Source organism: Coregonus lavaretus (assembly GCF_964263955.1).
Source record: "Coregonus lavaretus genome assembly, chromosome: 18".
Classification (NCBI taxonomy): domain Eukaryota; kingdom Metazoa; phylum Chordata; class Actinopteri; order Salmoniformes; family Salmonidae; genus Coregonus; species Coregonus lavaretus.
In genome coordinates, this window is record NC_140005.1 from 45978206 (window position 1) to 45999821 (window position 21616).

Below are 21616 nucleotides of genomic sequence, written 5' to 3' on the forward strand. Positions count from 1 at the left end.
AGAACGCTAAAGCTTCATCTGGGAGTTAGCGCATCGTCTCGACACTTACATCACAAGAAAGAGAAGAAAGATATTTATTTTGATGGGTGTTAATTTTTTTGTGGAATTGAAAATAGTTATATTTTAATAGAAATTGAAATGTTTACTAATGAGATGCGCTAAAACGAAAGCAACTTCCGAAAATCAACACTTGGATTATAGTGATATTACAGTGGCTTGCGAAAGTATTCACCCCCCTTGGTATTTTTCCTATTTTGTTGCCTTACAACCTGGAATTAAAATGGATTTTTGGGGGGTTTGTGTCATTTGATTTGCACACCATGCCTACCACTTTATAATAATAATAATATGCCATTTAGCAGACGCTTTTATCCAAAGCGACTTACAGTCATGCGTGCATACATTTTTGTGTATGGGTGGTCCCGGGGATCGAACCCACTACCCTGGCGTTACAAGCGCCGTGCTCAACCAGCTGAGCTACAGAAGATGCAAAATCATTTTTTTTGTGAAACAAACAAGAAATAAGACAAAAACTTGAGCGTGCACTATGCATAACTATTGGATTGAGGTCTGGGCTTTGACTAGACCTTTCCAAGACATTTAAATGTTTCCCCACTCGAGTGTTGCTTTAGCAGTATGCTTAGGTTCATTGTCCTGCTGGAAGGTGAACCTACGTCCCAGTCTCAAATCTCTGTAAGACTGAAACAGGTTTCCCTCAAGAATTTCCCAGTATTTAGCGTCATCCATCATTCCATCAATTCTGACCAGTTTCCCAGTCCCTGCCGATGAAAAACATCCCCACAGCATGGCTGCCACCCCCATGCTTCACTTTGGGGATGGTGTTCTCGGGGTGATGAGAGGTGTTGGGTTTGCGCCAGACATAGCGTTTTCCTTGATGGCCAAAGGCTCAAATTTAGTCTCATCTGACCAGAGTACCTTCTTCCATATGTTTGGGGAGTCTCCCACATGCCTTTTGGCGAACACCAAACGTGTTTGCTTATTTTTTTCTTTACGCAATGGCTTTTTTCTGCCCACTCTTCTGTAAAGCCCAGCTCTGTGGAGTGTACGGCTTAAAGTGGTCCTATGGACAGATACTCCAATCTCCGCTGTGGAGCATTGCAGCTCCTTCGAGGGTTATCTTTGGTCTCTTTGTTGCCTCTCTGATTAATGCCCTCCTTTCCTGGTCCGTGAGTTTTGGTAGGCGGCCCTCTCTTGGCAGGTTTGTTGTGGTGCCATATTCTTTCAATTTTTTAATAATGGATTTAATGGTGCTCCGTGGGATGTTCAAAGTTTCTGATATTTTTTTATAACCCAACCCTGATCTGTACTTCTCCACAACTTTGTCCCTGACCTGTTTGGAGAGCTCCTTGCTTAGTGGTGTTGCAGACTGGGGCATTTCAGAACAGGTGTATATATACTGAGATCATGTGACAGATCATGTGACACTTAGATTGCACACAGGTGGACTTCATTTAACTAATTATGTGACTTCTGAAGGTAATTGGTTGCACCAGATCTTATTTAGGGGCTTCATAGCAAAAGGGGTGAATAAATATGCACGCACCACTTTAACTTTATTTATTTTTTCAAAATCTTTGAAACAAGTTATTTTTTTCATTTCACATCACCAATTTGGACTCTTTTGTGTATGTCCATTATATGAAATCCAAATAAAAATCAATTTAAATTACAGGTTGTAATGCAACGAAATAGAAAAAACACCAAGGGCGATGAGTACTTTTGCAAGGCACTGTATGTCTGATCTCGCAAATAATGTAAAGTATGTATAGATCGGTGAAATCTAGAGCCAAGCGTGTTGATTTTTAATCCGACGGTATCCTGCTAATTACACACTTGTTGAATTATGCAACAGAACATGAAACAACAGTAATTAATGAGGCAGTCTAGACTGCATAGGTGATTGCAGGTAGGCCTAGACGGAGCAAGTTTTTGGTGGTTGCAGCCCTGTTCCACCCCTTTATGTTAATTTATTCATACACTATTTATACAAAGTATGTTGACGCCCCTTTAAATTAGTGGATTTGGCTATTTCAGCCACACCCGTTGCTGACAGGTGTATAAAATTGAGCACAAAGCCATGCACTCTCCATAGACAAACATTAGCAGTAGAATAGCCTTACTGAAGAGCTCAGTGACTTTCAATGTAGCACCGTCATAGGATGCCACCTTTCCAACAAGTCAGTTCGTCAAATTACTGCTCTGCTAGAGCTGCCGCGGTCAACTGTAAGTGCTGTTATTGTGAAGTGGAAACGTCTAGGAGCAACAACGGCTCAGCCGCGAAGTGGTAGGCCACACAAGCTCACAGAACGGGACCGCCGAGTGCTAGAAATCATCTGTCCTTTGTTGCAACACTCACTACCAATTTCAAAACTGCCTCTGGAAGCAACGTCATCACAAGAACTGTTTGTCGGGAGCTTCATGAAATGGGTTTCCATGGCCGAGCAGCCACACACAAGCCTAAAATCCCCATACGCAATGCCAAGCATCGGCTGGAGTGGTGAAAAGCTCGCCGCCATTGGACTCTGGAGCAGTGGCAACGTGTTCTCCGGAGTGATGAATCACACTTCACGGTCTGGCAGTACGACAGATGAATCTGGGTTTGACGGATGCCAGGAGAAAGTTACTACCTGCCTCAATGCATAGTGCCAACTGTAACGTTTGGTGGAGGAGGCATAATGGTCTGGGGCTATTTTTCATGGTCGGGCTAGGACCCTTAGTTCCAATGAAGGGAAATCTTACTGCTACAGCATAGAATGATATTCTAGACAATTCTGTTCTTCCAACATTATTGCAACAGTTTGGGGAAAGCCGTTTCCTGTTTTAGCATAACAGTGCACAAAGAGAGGTCCATACAGAAATGGTTTGTCGAGATCGGTGTGGAAGAACTTGACTGGCCTGCACAGAGCCCTGACCTCAACCCCATTGAAACACCTTTGGGATGAATTGGAACGCCGACTGCGAGCCAGGCCTAATCGCCCAACATCAGTGCCCGACCACACTAATACTCTTGTGGCTGAATGGAAGCAAGTCCCCGCAGCAATGTTCCAACATCTAGTAGGCTGTTATAGCAGCAAAGGGGAGCAGGTGTCCACATACTTTTGGTCATGTAGTGTATATGCTAAAATATCTCATGTATTTATGCAAATTAGGCACACATAATTTTCTTTATTTGAACACAAAATATTAAAAGAATACCTGATACCATTAGAAAATGTATATATGAGTGCATTCTAAGAAACAAAAAGAATTGAATAATTCCACAAAAATCCCTGAACATTTATATGCTTGATGGGTATTATTTTTTTGTTTGTTTCATCCATTGTCCAACTGTTGCATTTATTACAGTTGTATTTCAAACCTTTTAACAATTTGGCAAATGTGGTCAAACTCACTTTTCAAGATTTCAGAAATCTCTAGTCCAAGGTACCATCTCCGGCTGTTGTGCCTTAGATCAAGACACTTAAGCTCTGAACTAACTAATATTTGAAATATACGAGACAAGCTGGCAACTCAACTGACCAGTCTGGGCCGCGTCTCTCTCAGGAAACTCTTGAGGTCTCCTCCAGCCATCAATTCCAATAGGATGAAGCGTGGCAGGGCCTGTAGACTCACCCCTATACACCGCACTATGTTCTGGTGGCTGAATTTACTGCAGGGGGAGAGTGGGGGATGAGGAGATAGGGGGAGGAGAAAGGAGAGTGTTGGATAGTGAAGAGAGATTACAGTACATTACATCTTAGTCATTTAGCAGATGCTCTTATCCAGAGCAACTTACAGTTAGTGTGTGCATACATTATTTATTTTCATACTGGCCCCCCGTAGGAATCGAACCCACAACCATGGCGTTGCAAACGCCATGCTCTACCAACTGAGCTACATCCCTGCCGGCCATTCCCTACCCTGGCCGACGCTGGGCCAATTGTGCGCCGCCCCATGGGTCTCCTGGTCGCAGCCGGCTACAACAGAGCCTGGATTCGAACCAGGATCTCTAGTGGCACAGCTAGCACTGCGATGCAATGCCTTAGACCACTGCGCCACTCGGGAGGATAGTACATGGTTGGTGAAGAATGGTCTGCTATGGTAGGAACATGTTTGCAATATGTCTTCAACCAAAAGCTGTGTGTGTGAGTCTGTGTGTGTGCATGCGTGCATGTGTGCTTAGGTTTGTATGACTGTAGCTAGGTTTCCATTCAATTGGCGACAGATTTTCATGTTAATATTCAAAAATCTGCATAAAAACAATATGCAAATGTTTCCATCATCTTGATTTGTTGCGGATAAAAGGTTGTGTGTGATGAGATAGTACACATAAAAATAACTTTTGCGGTTAAATTCCAATAAATAATAAAATAACAAATATAAGTTAGATCGATTTCCATCACATTTTCAACTCTACCGACGGTTTTGTCACAAAAACTGTTGCGTTTTATAGCATACGCACCCTATCTGGTTTTGGCGCATGCTCTCTAGACAACAGTTAGCTGACAAAGTGGGGGTAGATAATAAGATGAAATGGATGAGAGCATTATCATTTCTATTTGATAATTGGCAGCCAAATGTTTATCATCATGTCATCAGCATTCAAATAAAACCCTAGATATTTATTGGAAATGATATTTACATGAAGCTCATCACCGTCCATCATTTACCACCAGGAAAGTTCATCAAAACTATTTTGTCTTGCTATAAACTCTAATGCTTTTCCACGTTGTAGTGGTAACGGAGCATATCATCGCTTGGCTCCATAGTTACTTCGATATGATGGTTTATTATACCAATAATTGCGCATAAAATAGTTTATACCGCAATTGTCGCGTCATTATTTTTATCGACGCAAAAAGATCCCACCATGTCGAACGAACAAACTCTCTGTCGACATTTGTGAAATTGTACCGACACTTTGTGTTTCCATCGCACCTGTCGTGATATATTTTCATACGGTATGACTTTACTTGCATGAAAACTGTGGATGGAAACGTGGTTTGTGTTACCTGATAATGAGAGCCTCCATGAGAAAGTCAAGCTCATCCTGCTCAGAGCACACCTCAGGGAGTGTCTATAGGGGACGCACACAGAACACACAATGAGGATATTCAGAGAGAACTTGTGTAGACAGATGTGAAGTACTAAAGATCAATCTGTGTAGACAGATGTGCAGTACTAAGGATCCATCTGCACAGTGGGGCTCATTGCAGGGCTCCATCGAAAAAGAGACCTTGGTCTCAATAGGACTCCCCTGCCTAAATAAAGGTTAAATAAAAAAATCAACATAAGCTCAAACACTGAAATGTTTGTGAATAAAATGGTCATACGTTCAAAATACACACACAGTCTTGCTAATATTACTGAAGTATGAGGCCCAGTATATTCTGTATGTATTTTTGTTTGTTTGTTTACTTACAGTTGAAGTCGGAAGTTTACATACACCTAGGTTGGAGTCATTAAAACTTGTTTTTCAACCACTCCACAAATTTCTTGTTAACAAACTATAGTTTTGGCAAGTCGGTTAGGACATCTACTTTGTGCATGACACAAGTAATTTTTCAAACAATTGTTTACAAACAGATTATTTCACTTATAATTCACTGTATCACAATTCCAGTGGGTCAGAGGTTTACATACACTAAGTTGACTGTGCCTTTAAACAGCTTGGAAAATTCCAGAAAATGATGTCATGAATTTAGAAGCTTCTGATACGCTAATTGATATAATTGGAGTCAATTGGAGGTTTACCTGTGGATGTATTTCAAGGCCTACCTTCAAACTCAGTGCCTCTTTGCTTGAAATCATAGGAAAATCAAATTAAATCAGCCAAGACCTCAGAAAAAAAATGGTAGACCTCCACAAGTCTGGTTTATCCTTGGGAGCAATTTCCAAACGCCTGAAGGTACCACGTTCATCTGTACAAACAATAGTAAGCAAGTATTAACACCATGGGACCACGCAGCTGTCATACCGCTCAGGAAGGAGACGCATTCTGTCTCCTAGAAATGAACGTATTTGGTGTGAAAAGTGCAAATCAATCCCAGAACAACAGCAAAGGACCTTCTGAAGATGCTGGAGGAAACAGGTACAAAAGGATCTATATCCACAGTAAAACGAGTCCTATATCGACATAGCCTGAAAGGCCGCTCAGTAAGGAAGAAGCCACTGCTTTAAAACTGCCATAAAAAAGCCAGACGATCATACTTTTTGGAGAAATGTCCTCTGGTCTGATGAAACAAAAATAGAACTGTTTGGCCATAATGACCATCGTTATGTTTGGAGGAAAAAGGGGGTTGCTTGCAAGCCGAAGAACACCATCCCAACCGTGATGCACGGGGGTGGCAGCATCATGCTGTGGGGGTGCTTTGCTGCAGGACTGGTGCACTTCACAAAATAGATGGCATCATGAGGAAGGATTATTATGTGGATATATTGAAGCAACATCTCAAGACATCAGTCAGGAAGTTAAAGCTTGGTCGCAAATGGGTCTTACAAATGGACAATGACCCAAAGCAGACTTCCAAAGTTGTGGCAAAATGGCTTAAGGACAACAAAGTCAAGGTATTGGAGTGGCCATCACAAAGCCCTGACCTCAATCCTATAGAAAATGTGTGGGCAGAACTGAAAAAGTGTGTGCGAGCAAGGAGGCCTACAAACCTGACTCAGTTACACCAGCTCTGTCAGGAGGAATGGGCCAAAATTCACCCAACTCATTGTGGGAAGCTTGTAGAAGGCTACCCGAAACGTTTGACCCAAGTTAAACAACTTAAACGCATTGCTACCAAATACTAATTGAGGGTATGTAAACTTCTGACCCACTGGGAATGTGATTAAAGAAATAAAAGCTGAAATAAATCATTCTCTCTACTATTATTCTGACATTTCACATTCTTAAAATAAAGTGGTGATCCTAACTGACCTAAGACAGGGAATTTATACTAGGATTAAATGTCAGGAATTGTGAAAAACTGAGTTGAAATGTATTTGGCTAAGGTGTATGTAAACTTCCGACTTCAACTGTATGTCTTGTTTTTTGTTTGTGTCAGGGCTCACCTTGACTGCTACTTGCATGGGACTGGGCTCTCCAGGTATCCCCGCTGCTATCCCTTCATACACCTCACCGAAGGCACCATGTCCCAGACCCCTATACACATACACACACACATGCAAGCACGCGCACACACACACACAAACAAAAGGGCACACAAACTTCGAGATGCATATTTGTAAGATTAAGTCTTATAGACCAAAAGTAAAGCGAAAGCATCCCTCCATAATGTCTTCATAATGCACCCACAGTACACAATACTACATACTACAGCACTACAGCAGTAAGCGTTCACAGTTGATGTCATTGATTACTGGGTGAAAGGAAAGTTGGCCTACGGACAGTATGTGTAGCAGGTGGCTAGCTTAGCCTTTCACAGTGATGTAACCTTCTCTGACATCTTAAGTACTGACTCCCCGACCAATAAATGCCATGGCTGTCACGATCGTCGTTAAGAGAGGAGGACCAAGGCGCAGCGTTGCAGACGAACATACTCTTTATTTATGATACACGATCAAAAACAACAAAACGATAACGTGACAGTCAATGGTCAAACACAAACCAACACGAACAAGAAACCACAATGAATGAATGCCTAACGGCTACCTAAGTATGACTCCCAATCAGAGACAACGAGCTACAGCCGTCTCTGATTGGGAGCCACCCTGGCCAACATAGATATACAACAACTAGAACCAACACACATGAAAACTCACACCCTGGCTCAACATACTAGAGTCCCCAGAGCCAGGGCGTGACAGTACCCCCCCCCTAAAGGCGCGGACTCCGACCGCGCCAACCAAATACCACAGGGGAGGGACCGGGTGGGCACTCCGCCTTGGCGGCGGATCCGGCTCCGGGCATGATCCCCACTCGCTCTCTAACCCCCCAAGGTACCCCTGGTCCGGTCTGGCCCTGCTGACCGGAGCTGGACTGCACACTGGTGGAGCGGATTGCTCTAGCTCCGGCGTGAAGCAGCTGACCCGTGCTGAACCAGGCACCAGTGGAACAGGCACGGGCTGTGCCGGACTGACGACGCACACCACTGGCTTGGTGTGGGGAGCAGGAACGGCCCGAGCCGGGCTGACGAAACGCACCCCTGACTTGGTGCGGGGAGCAGGAACGGGCCGAGCCGGGCTGACGAAGCGCACCACTGACTTGGTGCGGGGAGCAGGAACGGGCCGAGCCGGGCTGACGAAGCGCACCATTGGCCTGGTGCGGGGAGCAGGAACAGGCCGGACCGTACTGGGGACACACACCACTGTTCCTACGCAGGGATCTGGAATGGGCCGGACCGGACTGGTAACACACCCCAGTACCTCTCGCCGTGCCTCTACACCTTCCATCCCCTCTTCGACCAGTGGCCCCCGTAACCTGGCGGCCTCCTCTGCCAACCCGCTGGGCCGCTCTGCCGCGGTCTCCTGCTGGCCCGTCGTCCACGGCGTTAGCCCCCCCCTAAAAAATTTCTGGGCGTCTCTCCTACCCGTGGACCAGGTCTCCATGTCCCTCGCCAGCCTTTCGCCCTTCTGCTTCCATGTCAAGCCCTTCTCTTCCTCACCCGGCTTGACCCAGTCGAGGAGGCGAAGGAGATCTGCTAGAGATCTCCCTGGCGATGGCTCCTGGACACGCTGCTTGGTCCAGTCTTGGTGGTTTCTTCTGTCACGATCGTCGTTAAGAGAGGAGGACCAAGGCGCAGCGTTGCAGACGAACATACTCTTTATTTATGATACACGATCAAAAACAACAAAACAATAACGTGACAGTCAATGGTCAAACACAAACCAACACGAACAAGAAACCACAATGAATGAATGCCTAACGGCTACCTAAGTATGACTCCCAATCAGAGACAACGAGCTACAGCCGTCTCTGATTGGGAGCCACCCTGGCCAACATAGATATACAACAACTAGAACCAACACACATGAAAACTCACACCCTGGCTCAACATACTAGAGTCCCCAGAGCCAGGGCGTGACAATGGCATTCAGGTGTCACTGGGTCAACTGAAATGTTGGTGCTTTGTGAGGGCATCGCTGCAGGTTAGTACAGGAAACTTTACCGTATAAAACTACTGTACGTATAATATGCAAATAAGGTTGAACCAAAGATTTTTGTAACTAACCTAAGATAGACCACAGCCTGTTGTTTCCAATGGAATCAAATGAATCATAGTGGGAGAACAAGCAAGGAGGTGTGCAGAGCCAATCACGAGCTAGTGAGACCCTATTGGTGTGTTCTAGCATGTATTTGCATATTTCAGTTTGGGAACGACCTACTCTGTGAAGTGCGCGTGTGCAATAACTCAATTCGTCGTTACACTCCCTCTAAACAACGCAGTTTTTTAAAATTTTGGCAAAGTATAAAGTCTACAATACTTAGCCCACTCTGTTCGTAACATATTCTAGTTTTGGGATCAGAAAACTGTATTGAGATCAAATGTTTCGTTGATGAAAAAATTAGCGGAATGTTAGCCAAAATCCATCACGCTCAATCTTCTCCCACTGCCAGCCACTGGGCTTCCTCTCATCACCATAATTGGTGATGAGCGGAAATGCCAACCAGATGCTTCAGATTTATACATAAGTGATGTAACCTTCATCAGTGATGTAACATCTGGCTCATTGTTCTATCTATGGTTGAACCGTTTTCAAATGTTAGGAAAACACTTCAGATTTTAGCATGGAAGTCTATTTAACTGAATTGCTCTACTTTGCAAAGCAGGAGGAACAATTAATATTCCACTAAATGGTGGCTGAAGATAGGATTGCTGGTCCTGTGCGGCTCAGTCAGTAAGAGCATGGTGTTAGGAATGCAAAGGTTGTAGGTTCAATTCCTGCAGTTTCAAGATGTGAAACCCTCTGTATTTTCAAGTATTGTGATGGCAGCATTATAATAATAATAATAATAATAATAATTATGTTATGGGTATGCAGGTCACCGGCAGGGACTGATGAGTTTCTCAGTATCAAAATAAATATGAAAGGAGAAAAGCCCAGGTAAATAGTTAGAGGAAAACCTGCCTCTTTATTTTTCAGTGGGACAATTACACGAATGTAATGCCAAAAACTCACCAGAATGGCTTTCCAATAGGTGTGTTAAGTGTTCCAGAGGGATCCAGTCTCAAACCTAACTTTAAATCTGCTTGAAATTCGGAGATTGCTGTCCATCAATGATTCCCAACCAAATTTACTGCGCTTGAGCAATTTTCAGAAAGTATTCAGACCCCTTCACTTTTTTGTTACATTACAGCCTTATTCTAAAATGGATTACATTTGTTTTTTTCCCTCATCAATCTACACACAATAACCCATAATGACAATGCAAAAACAGGTTTTTAGAAACATTTGCAAATAAAAAAGTACAAATGGAAATATAACATTTACATAAGAATTCAGACCGTTTCCTCAGTACTTTGTTGAAGCACCTTTGGCAGTGATTACAGCCTCGAATCTTCTGGGGTATGACGCTACAAGCTTGGCACACCTGTAGATCCTCTCAAGCTCTGTCAGGTTGGATGGGGAGTGTCGCTGCACAGCTATTTTCAGGTCTCTTCAGAGATGTTAGATCGGGTTCAAGTCCGGGCTCTGGCTGGGCCACTCAAGGACATTCAGAGACTTGTCCTGAAGCCACTCCTGCGTTGTCTTGGCTGTGTGCTTAGGGTCGTTGTCCTGTTGAAAGGTGAACCTTCACCCCAGTCTGAGGTCCTGAGCACTCTGGAGCAGGTTTTCAAGGTTCTCTCTGTACTTTGCTCCGTTCATCTTTCCCTTGATCCTGACTAGTCTCCCAGTCCCTGCCGCTGAAAAACATCCCCACAGCATGATGCTGCTACCTCCATGCTTCACCATAGGAATGGTATTGGCCAGGTGATGAGCGGTGCCTGGTTTCCTCCAGACGTGACGCTTGGCATTCAGGCCAAAGAGTTCAATCTTGGTTTCATCAGACCAGAGCATCTTATTTCTCATGGTCTGAGAGTCCTTCAGGTGCCTTTTGGCAAACTCCAAGCGGGCTGTCATGTGCCTTTTACTGAGGAGTGGCTTCCGTCTGGCCACTCTACCATAAAGGCCTGATTGGTGGAGTGCTGCAGCAGAGATGGTTGTCCTTCTGGAAGGTTCTCCCATCTCCACAGAGGAACTCTGGAGCTCTGTCAGAGTGACCATTGGGTTCTTGGTCACCTCCCTGACCAAGGCCCTTCTCCCCCGATTGCTCAGTTTGGCCGGGCGGCCAGCTCTAGGAAGAGTCTTGGTGGTTCCAAAGGGTCTGAATACCTATGTAAATAAGGTATTTGTGTTTTCTATTTTTGCTTTGTCATTATGGGGTAGATTGATGAGGACAAACATTTATTTAATCAATTTTAGAATAAGGCTGTAACGTCATTTTTGGGCGAAATTGCCAAATGCACTGTACGTTGCCCTAAGAGTTGTGCAGGGTTGGTAGAATCTTATTCAAAATGATGTACAGTTGTAATTGCTGCCAAAGGGGCTTCCACCAAGTATTAACTCTGAGGTGTGAATACATTCACAATCAAGACATCTTCGTTTTAAGTTTGTTATTAATTTAAAAAACATGTTATACTTTTTCTTTCACTCTGAAAATGTGTAGCAGATTGTGTAGATTTGTAGGAAAAAATCGAATTTAATCATTTTTTAGATAGAAGTTTCAGGCAGCAAAATGTGACAATAGTGCAAGGGGTGTGTATACTTTCACTAGGCACTATGTGCCTGCGGGGAATTCCAACAAGAGGTAAGTGCGCGTAAATTGAACGTAATTCCCTTTTATGCAGTTGTCTCTCTACGCGTATCCTGACCTTGAACTTAAGCATGAGAATATCCTGCTCTTCACCCACTATTCGTTTGGGGTGGATACCAAAGACATGAAGGTGTGACGGAGGTGTGTCTACAGATATGCTGTATTTTGACCGTGACTTAATTCCCTCATAATTCTTCTACCTTTACACGTGAGAAAACCATGAATTAGGTCGAGTGAACCTACCAGTTCCAAGTGGAAAAAGCATTTACTTAATTTTTTTCTGATAGAAATAAAAGCATTCTCCATGCACTGTAATTTATAAATTGCTAAGATCTATTGATAAAAGCTAGGTAAATAAGTAATACGTTTGGAGAAGGGGATTGTAAAAACACAAAGCAATTGTTTTAGATGATTGTTCCTTATGATCCCTGGACACGAATGTGAAACAATATAAAGGCAAAATCATATCAACATGACATGTATTGCAGCCCCTTTTCCACAGCGAAGTAGGCTTTAAATAGCTGTGCCGTTATTCAGAATGTTTATTGTTTGCCCTCATAATTTGCAGGGATACAATTTGGAGACCCAAGCTATAGGCTTCTGTAGCGCCTAACCTGCATGGTTGATTTAATGCGCTTTAGAATGTTTTAATTACATGCAAGGGCTTTTCTCAGTTTTAGGCTATTTTACAATTTGTATCAAGTTCAATATTAGCCACTATCGGCAGCCACCGTCAGTAATACCCACATACATTTGAAACTGTCACCTTAGTGTTAGTTTCCTTCAAATTGTAGTCTACATTTTGCATCATTCCATTCCGTTTACCTTTCTTTCCTCTGTCACGTCCCGTGTAGTTGTTCCTGAGAGTTGCTACCAATAGTGGATCATATTAGGCTAACATTGTGCAATAATTTGGGACATGTAGCCTATTTGAATCATTATGGAATTCAGACCACACGTAGCAGTTTCAACCTGGAGCCTGGCGCACGGTTCACGACGACTTGACTGTTGTCATTACAGTTCCATGATTAGTGAGGGTTAGGGTAGGTTTATAGGACTATTGTACAACCCTTATTGTACACTTTCTTCCACCTTCCAATATTTCATGGATTGAGCTTGAATATGGAAACTTTCAGGATGAATCAAACCACTGTATTTTGGATTCATCAATATATTTAGTGCTTAAAGGCTCTCCAAACCTCTTTTTTAAAATATTGATACATACTATCCTAAGCCAAGAATTTGACTAAATAATCTACAAGATCAGTGTATTTTTAGGTCTACCAATCGGTGCTGAAATGGAAACGAATAGGTGGCTTTCTTTCATTGATCCCTACATTCTGAACCTGTTCTCTTGATGTATTCTAGTGAGTCTGTCGACAAAATTCTAATTAAAGGTACACCATATTTAAAGGGATGGTTTAAGAAAAATGAACTGAAAACCCTATTGAATGAAAACTCCACGAGAAAATGTGTTGGCCAGCAAGTGGGAGGATTTACAGTGGTTGGATTACATTTATTCAGTGCCCGCAAGGTAGCCTCACCTGTAGAGCGCATTACGCACCTGCATAGGTAAGTCTGAATACCAACTGCTGAGAAGTGCAAAGGAAAGGTGTGCGTAGGAAATGTGTTAATTTCTTACGTCTGAATCGGCCCCCTAGTGAACACCACCCTGATGTGTGGTGAGATTTCTAGCTCAAAATGACTGCCGTGGCATCACCCAGGTGGTAGTGGGTGAGGCAAGTTTTTAGACAGCTGAAGCTAACGTATTCTAGTTGTTGTTGTTGTTTATGACTATTTTTAAAGGCTAGTGTACCTGGTGAGGGAGATGTTGCGTCGGGGCACCTCCTTCAGGTCGTTGACAGAGGCGGTCTTCCCAGCGAAGCAGTAGTTGGGGTTATAGTCGGTCATGATGGTTGAAGCCCTCAGCTTGCTCAGCTTACAGTCTGGGCTCTGGAGCTCCAGCTGAATGGACTGTAGCTCTGTATGCTTACGTCTGTACACTGCATAGGCAAGAATATGCATATACTATGAGGAAATATGGACAGATATGTGAAGGGACGTAGAAAAAGGACCCATGTCGGCACATCGTCAACAGACGCTTCATAAGCAAACGCCACACATATGACGGGTGATATAACAGGTGCTTTTGTCTGGTGCTTTGCCAAATGGGGCATAACCCTTATACCACCCTTTAATGTATATAGTATGAAATGTGCTTATGAAAGAATGCTGAAGTATCTACGTAAGCCTTATAAAGGGTTCATTACAACTTCAGAAGGCATACTCTGTTTAAAATTATCATGGTATGTCAAGAACATATGTATATGCAGAATACATATAAACTATTCAAAATGCACATATGTACACAAACAGACCACATTACTTATGCAAAAGTCAACCAGTAGGACAGCCACATACAGTACGCGACACACAACCTCCCCCAACCCCCCCCCTTTACACACATACACACACACACACACACACACCTTACAGCGCTGCAGCAGACAAACAGACGGCTCTGACCAGGGCTGTAAACACATTAGTTGTGGAACCTATGTGGATTTATTTATTTATAAAGTGGTAATGCACGAGCGCTTAATTGTTTGTCCATCATTAGCGTGTTTCATTCATCAGTGTGTGTGTGTGTGCGCACGCTCGCATGTGTGTGTCATTCATCATTGCAACTCCGCCACACATCTTCTTCCCCCACCAATTCATCATGCAGCTGCTGATGTGATGTGTGGCTTGATGGCTCAATGATGCCCCCCCCCCAAGGGTATTTATTCCAGTAAGTAAGTGCTTTCGGATTCTGTGTAGAAGTGTACAGGGAATCTACAGCCTTTGTGAGTGACAGTGTGGACATGTGGGTGTTTGTAAAGAATGAAAATGCAATTATGTGTTTGTGTGTGTGCATCAATATTCCTGTGTGTGTGTATGCACATACATGTGCTTGTGCGCACATAACATGTGTTCAGATGCAATGGTGTGTGTTGTGTGCGCACAGTACAATATGTATGTATGGATAACCCAAAAAACCTACGTTTGCAATATGCCTTATGTTAAAAGTGTGCATGTATGTGTGTCCACATAAGTCTGCGTTTGTATCCTACGCATTTCAGCACTTACTGATCATGACTCCAGACACAGCCAACAGTAGGGCAGCAATGAGGGCAGAGGTCCCCACAGACAGAACCAGGGCCAACTGGGACAGGGAGGGCTGGGGGGGCAGGGGAGACACCTCTGTCAGGGGAGAGAAGAGTTCAGATCTGGGTCAAATACATCTTATTGGAAGAGCACCACATTAACTGAATATTAGTGATGGGCACATATGGAAAATGCTGTTGCATTTTATCGATACGATATCGCTATATATTGGTTTAATAAAAAACATTACAACTGTGTGAATGTTCACTTTTCTGTTCAAGTCCAGACAATTGCTTGCTGATTGCCCATTGGGCCAGGTGTGAATGTTCTGAGAGCCTAAACTTACCCATATCAAACACGACGTATGTTTGCGTGCGCATTTGTGTGTGTGTCAACTAGCTATTTGTATGACCTTTCAAATATGTGTCCTTTGTACTTACTGTCCACAATTGTGGATCCAAACAACGTGTTGAATTGGAGTTTGTGTGTGTGTGTGTGCGTGCATGAGTGAGAGAGTGTGTGTTTCTGACCTGTTGATGAGTTGAAACAAGACACTCCGTCGCGGTCCAGTACAAGGTCCTCGTCACAGTAACATACGGTCCCCTCCTCGTTCTTGTGACAGTCACCCGTCTCACAGTGGCTACAGTTCAGCACGGGGCCGATGATCACCTCTCCATCACTTTCCATACCTACAGGCACAGACACCGGACAAGGTCAACAGGATACATGCTGCGTCACAATTCAGTTCCAACTTTTATCGCCCTGCCTGGAGCTTGAACCAGCAACCTCCGGCTACTGGTCCACCTCACTAACCTTTACCTTGCCGGTTGCCGCCCTATAGTTCATAGAAAGTGTTAGTGTGATTGTCTCTCATTTCATCATCCGTTACCTTTCAAAGGGTCCAGGAAGGTCTCTCCCTCTGGGCTGATGAAAGAGGAGCCGTCTTCTCCATCCTGCTTTGGGTCATTAGCTTCAGAGGTGTTGCCACCTAGAGAAAGGGAGGGGGATGGTTGTGGTGGTGGTAATAAAAAACACAATTAGTCAGTGAACTTACTACAGAGTACCTTAATGGTATAAAGGTTTAATTTAATCTAAAGTGCTACCTGATCAAATATCTAATGATAATGTCTAAAGACATATAATGATAATTTGTTGGACCAACAAATGGCAAAGGGACAACCTACCTTAACATGTTAAGACAAGACTGGAGATGTAATGTCATATTGATAGTTATATATTAATGTTACAGTGCTATATACTGTATATTTACGGTAAATATGTTTTCACCTACCTCTATAGCCTCCTCCTCCACCACCGGTTGTACAGGCGCCTCCCCCTCCCCCGAAACCCCCTCGGGTCTCCCAGCTGAACTTATGGCAGGGCTGCCCCCCCTGGCCTCCGAGTATGATGGGTTTCCCGCCCTGAGACCCAGGGTTACTGTCATTCCAACCTCCGCCTCCACCTGACACAAAGGAAAAACCCCAAGAAAGTTATACACTGAAATAAATAATGTACACACATTTACAGACACTTCTTGGATAGCCAATCAATCAATTTATCACAGATTGAGTGGTTGATCGATTTATTGATTGGTTCCTGGATAGTCACAGTATTTGAAAGTTGCAAGTAAATCCTTACACGGGGCACCATATAATGTAGATATAGGACGTTCTCATGGGATGGGCAATGATAATATTAGGATTAATTTGATTCAAACTCCTTAACATCCACCCATTCACACTCAGGTCCAATGTCTGAAATAGTATCACAAGAAATGCTTCTGGCACCGAGCCAAAAAGACAGTAAACACTGCTGTATCTGACAGACTTGGGAGTAGTTTGTAGTAGGGGCCTCCCCTCTCCTGTCACAAGCAGGCTCCAACTGTAGTTAGCACTAAAACCCCTCAATTAAACCTACACACACTCTCCCGTTTCTCGCCTTGCCCTAATTTATCCTCCTGTCTCTCCTCTTGGTTACAGAGAGAATGAAACAAAGAAAAGTACATCCATAACCCGTAAAAAATTAAACCCTATGCATGCCAGCAACAAACAGCACAGGCAGAGTGAATGTTTCATTCCGCGCTCACCAGCCTCCACTCGCAGTAAGCCTAAGGCCTACTGAACAGCCTAATCAATATATGATGTTCTGCGAGGTGCAGTCGACTCAAAATGAGTGAATAATGGATACCGAGATGTGTGAAAAATAATGGTAATGGGGAGGCGTCGTGTTTACACCCTGGGTAGAACAGGAGAGAGAAGAATTGTGAATGTAAAGACATGCAAGGTTGTCGTCTTGTCCTGTTTTGTTTTACTAGTAAGAAAGATAAATATTATTATGCACAGAGGTAGCGGGAGCATGAAACGCATGCATCAGGGGTGGAATAGAAGTACAAGAAGTGCCCTGAGGATAAATTAATGTTTTTCGGAGTACATGTATGCATGTTAATGTATTTTTCTATCTGGGAGCAAACACATTTTCTTAGGACTGTAGAGCCATTTACAGAACACATGCAAAATTGGAGTCCCACGGGGGGCCAGTATGAAAAATAAAATAATGTATGCATTCACTAACTGTACGTCGCTCTGGATAAGAGTGTCTGCTAAATGACTAAAATGTAAATGTAAAATGAGTACACCCAGGCAAACATACCCTAATATAGACACTAAAACATAACTGCCAATCCAATTAAATGAAAGAATTGAGTACAAACTCAAACTGTTACTGTTGGACAATACACTCAATACACTCAATCATATTTTATATTGCCATAAACAGAACCACACAAGTAAAACTAGAATACACCCAAAGTATCAGTGCATCTTCTCCAACGCGACATTCTACAGTAAATTCCTTGCATTTTGCATCTCAAACTTCAAACTTGAACATCAAACTTTCAATTGTGCTCGCTGTGACCAAAAAAAGGGAACAAATAATAACTGTATACAAGCCGATTTAGCAATACTGTAAACTAAACATTGTCTATCCACGGCAAAGGATACTCTAGAGCACAAGCCACTGAAAACATGGGGTTTGATTTGACTTGATTTATTAGGATCCCCATTAGCCGACGCCAATGGCGACAGCTAGTCTTACTGGGGTCCGTCATATAACAAAAAATACATTACAGGCAAAACACTTTACAAGTTACATTTAAAAACATTAACATGTAGTGTGTGTGTGTGCATCTATCAGTTACACATACATGTCAGTACATACACACAACAAGTAGGTCACATGGGGGAGAGGTGTTGTGCCGTGAAGTGTTGCTTTATATGTTTTTTTTAAACCAGGTTTGCTGTTAATTTGCGCTACATAAGATGGAAGGGAGTTCCATGCACTCATGGCTCTGTATAATACTGTACCTTTCCTTGAATTTGTTCTGGACCTGGTGTTTGTGAAAAGACCCCTGGTGGCATGTCTGGTGGGGTAAGTGTGTGTGTCAGTGCTGTGTGTAAGTTGACTATACAAACAATGTGGAGTTTCTTACAAAAACAAGAAGTGAAGCAGTCAGTCTCTCCTCAGCTCTTAGCCAAGAGAGACTGGCATGCATAGTTTTAATATTATCACTTAACTAGGTATTCTTTTGCAGCACTTGACCATATGACTGGACAATAATCAAGGTAAGATAAAACTAGAGCCTACAGGACTTGCTTTGTGGAGTGTGGTGTCTAAAAAGAAGAGCATCTCTTTACTATGGACAGACCTCTCCCCATCTTTACAACCATTGAGTCTATATGTTTTGACCATGACAGTTTACAATCTAAGGTAACACCAAGTAATTTAGTCTCCTCAACTTGTTCAAAAGCCTTCATTACCAGGTGAGGTCTAGAACTTAGGCAATGATTTGTACCAAATATAATGCTCTTAGTTTTAGAGATGTTAAGGACCAGTTTATTACTGGCCACCCATTCCAAAACAGACTGCAACTCTTTGTTAAGGGTTTCAGTGACTTCATTAGCTGTGGTTGCTGATGCTTATGTGGTTGAATCATCAGCATACATGGACACACACGCTTTGTTTAATGCCAGTGGCAGTTCATTGGTAAACATAGAACAGAGTAGAGGGCCTAGAAAGCTGCCCTGCGGTACACCACACTTTATGTTTGACATTAGAGAAGCATCCATTAAAGAAAACCCTCTGAGTTCTATTAGATAGAAAGCTCTGAATCCACAATATGGCAGAGGTTGAAAAAACATAACACATGCGTTTTCTTAACAACAAAGGCTGCACTGAAATCAAACAAACAGCTCCCACAATCTTCTTATTATCTTCTTATGTGTCAGTGCAGTACATGTTGAGCGCCCTTCTCTATAAGCAAGCTGAAAGTCTTGTTAATATATTTACAGAAAAGTAGCATTGTATTTGGTCAAACACAATTCAAACGTAATTTTTTCCAACAGTTTGCTAAGAGCTGTCAGCAAGCTGATACAGTAGGTCTGCTGTTAGAACAAGTAAAGGCTGCTTTACCACTCTTGGATATTAGAATGACATTGGCTTCCCTCCATTCCTGAGGACAAAGAGTTTCCTCTAGGCTCAGATTAAAGATATGACAGAGAGGAGTGGCTATAGAGTCAGCTACCATCCTCAGCAGCTTTTCATCTAAGTTGTCAATGCCAGAAGATTTGTCATTATTGATCAATAACAATCATTTTCCCACCTATCCCACACTAACTTTACAAAATTCAAACTGGCAACGCTTTCCTTTCATTGTTTTGTTTTTTATACATGGGTACGATGGCTCACTGTTTGTTGTTGGCATTTCCTGCCTAAGTTTGCTCACTTTGTCAAGGAAGTAATCATTAAAATAATTGGCAACATCAAATGGTTTTGTGATTCGATGAAAGATGGAGTTGTATTTGTCTTTCTGCCCATAATTTCATTTAAAGTACTCCAAAGTTTTTTTCCATCATTCTTTATATCATTGATCTTGGCTTCATAATACAGTTTCTTCTTCTTTTTGTTGAGTTTAGTCACAATTTATAAATTTGCAATAAGCCAGCCAGTCAGATGTGCAGCCAGACTTATTAGCCACTCCTTTTGCCCCATCTCTTTCAACCATACAGTTTTAAAATGTCTCATTAATCCATGGAGCCTTAACAGTTCTAACAGTCATTTTCTTAACAGGTGCATGTTTATCAATAATTGGAAGAAGCAATTTCATAAATTAATCAAGTGCAGCGTCTGGATGCTCCTTATTAATAACATCAGACCAACACATATTTTTAACATCATCCACATAAGAGTCACAGCAAAATCGTTTGAACGATCTCTTATACACTACTTTAGGCCCAACTTTTGGAGCGTTGGCTTTCCTAGATATAGCCACTATACTGTGATCACTGCATCCAATGGCTACGGATACAGCTTTAGAACAAAGTTCTACAGTATTATAAAAAATGTGATCAATACATGTGGATGACCTTGTTCCTGTAGTGTTTATAAACACCCTGGTAGGTTGATGAATAACCTGAACCAGATTACAGGCACAAGTTACCGTGAGAAGCTTCCTCTTGAGCGGACAGCTTGATGAAAACCATTCAATATTCAGGTCCCCAAGAAAGTAGACCTCTCTGTTTCCATCACATACATTATGAAGCATTTCACACATACAGCAAGGGTCTAGACAGCCACAAGCCCGGGACAATCCGTGGTCCCAGCCACAATGACTAACCGCGTCATGGGCTGCGTTCAAGCCCTCAAGAAAACTCTGCTAGCGTGATAGGTAGCTAGCTAGCAGCTAGGCTATTTGCTACGCCAAACAGCTCCTCAGACTCAGCCTTGGTCGTCAGGATAACTGGACAGATAGTAGCGGTCCCAGCAAGTGATGCCAACCATGTCGCGGGATCTAAACTCTAAAGGTAGCTAGCTAGTAATCAAACTTTTTCAATAGACTTTAAAAACAATCAACTTTCCAAAACAACAAACCAAGCTCTCCCTCGTTCCGCATTCAAACGGGAGGATAAGAGATGTCAAAGGGATGGCCCTAAAATTGTCAAAGACTCCAGCCAGCGAAGTCATTGACTGTTCTCTCTGTTACCGCACGGCAAGCAGTAATGGAGTGCCAAGTCTAGGTCCAACGGGCTCCTTAACAGCTTCTACCCCCAAGTCATAAGACTGCTGAACAGTTAATCAAATGGCTACCTGGACTGTTTATTATCTATGCATAGTCACTTTATCCCTACCTACATGTACATATGACCTCAATTACCTCGACTAACCTGTACCCCCACACATTGACTTGGTACCAGTACCCCCTGTCACATTATCCCTACCTACATGTACATATGTCCTCAATGACCTAAATTACCTCGACTAACCTGTACCCCCACACATTGACTTGGTACCAGTACCACCTGTACAAATATTTTCTTACTCTGCATTGTTGGTTATGGTCTTGTAAGTAAGTTTTACACCAGTTGTATTCAGCGCATGTGACAAATACAATTAGATTTGAGATGAGAGTGGTAAATAATTCAATTGAGTTGTTAATAGAACTCAGTAGGGGAGCCCGCCTTTAAAAGGATGTAGCTGTAGTGAACTCAAACTGAACAGATGGAGCGGAATACAGGAGGCCAGAATGGATTCGGGGCACACACCGAGGCATACACCCACACACACACACACACACACACACTATGTCACGCACAGACAGGCACACACACACAC

At 42.9% G+C, this 21616-nt stretch overlaps 1 protein-coding gene across 1 annotated transcript in view; it reads right to left on the minus strand.

Moving 5' to 3' along the window:
• The window catches only part of LOC311145665 (ALK tyrosine kinase receptor-like), a gene marked incomplete at both ends in the record, with an annotated part of 155661 nt that overhangs the window by 14506 nt on the left and 119539 nt on the right, over positions 1-21616 (minus strand). Inside the window, 8 exons of the mRNA XM_084181928.1 lie at positions 3541-3670; positions 5013-5077; positions 7060-7150; positions 13620-13806; positions 14933-15046; positions 15481-15639; positions 15840-15938; positions 16242-16412. Of these exons, the coding sequence (XP_084038054.1) occupies positions 3541-3670; positions 5013-5077; positions 7060-7150; positions 13620-13806; positions 14933-15046; positions 15481-15639; positions 15840-15938; positions 16242-16412 (1016 nt within the window). The remainder of the gene's footprint in view (positions 1-3540; positions 3671-5012; positions 5078-7059; positions 7151-13619; positions 13807-14932; positions 15047-15480; positions 15640-15839; positions 15939-16241; positions 16413-21616) is intronic.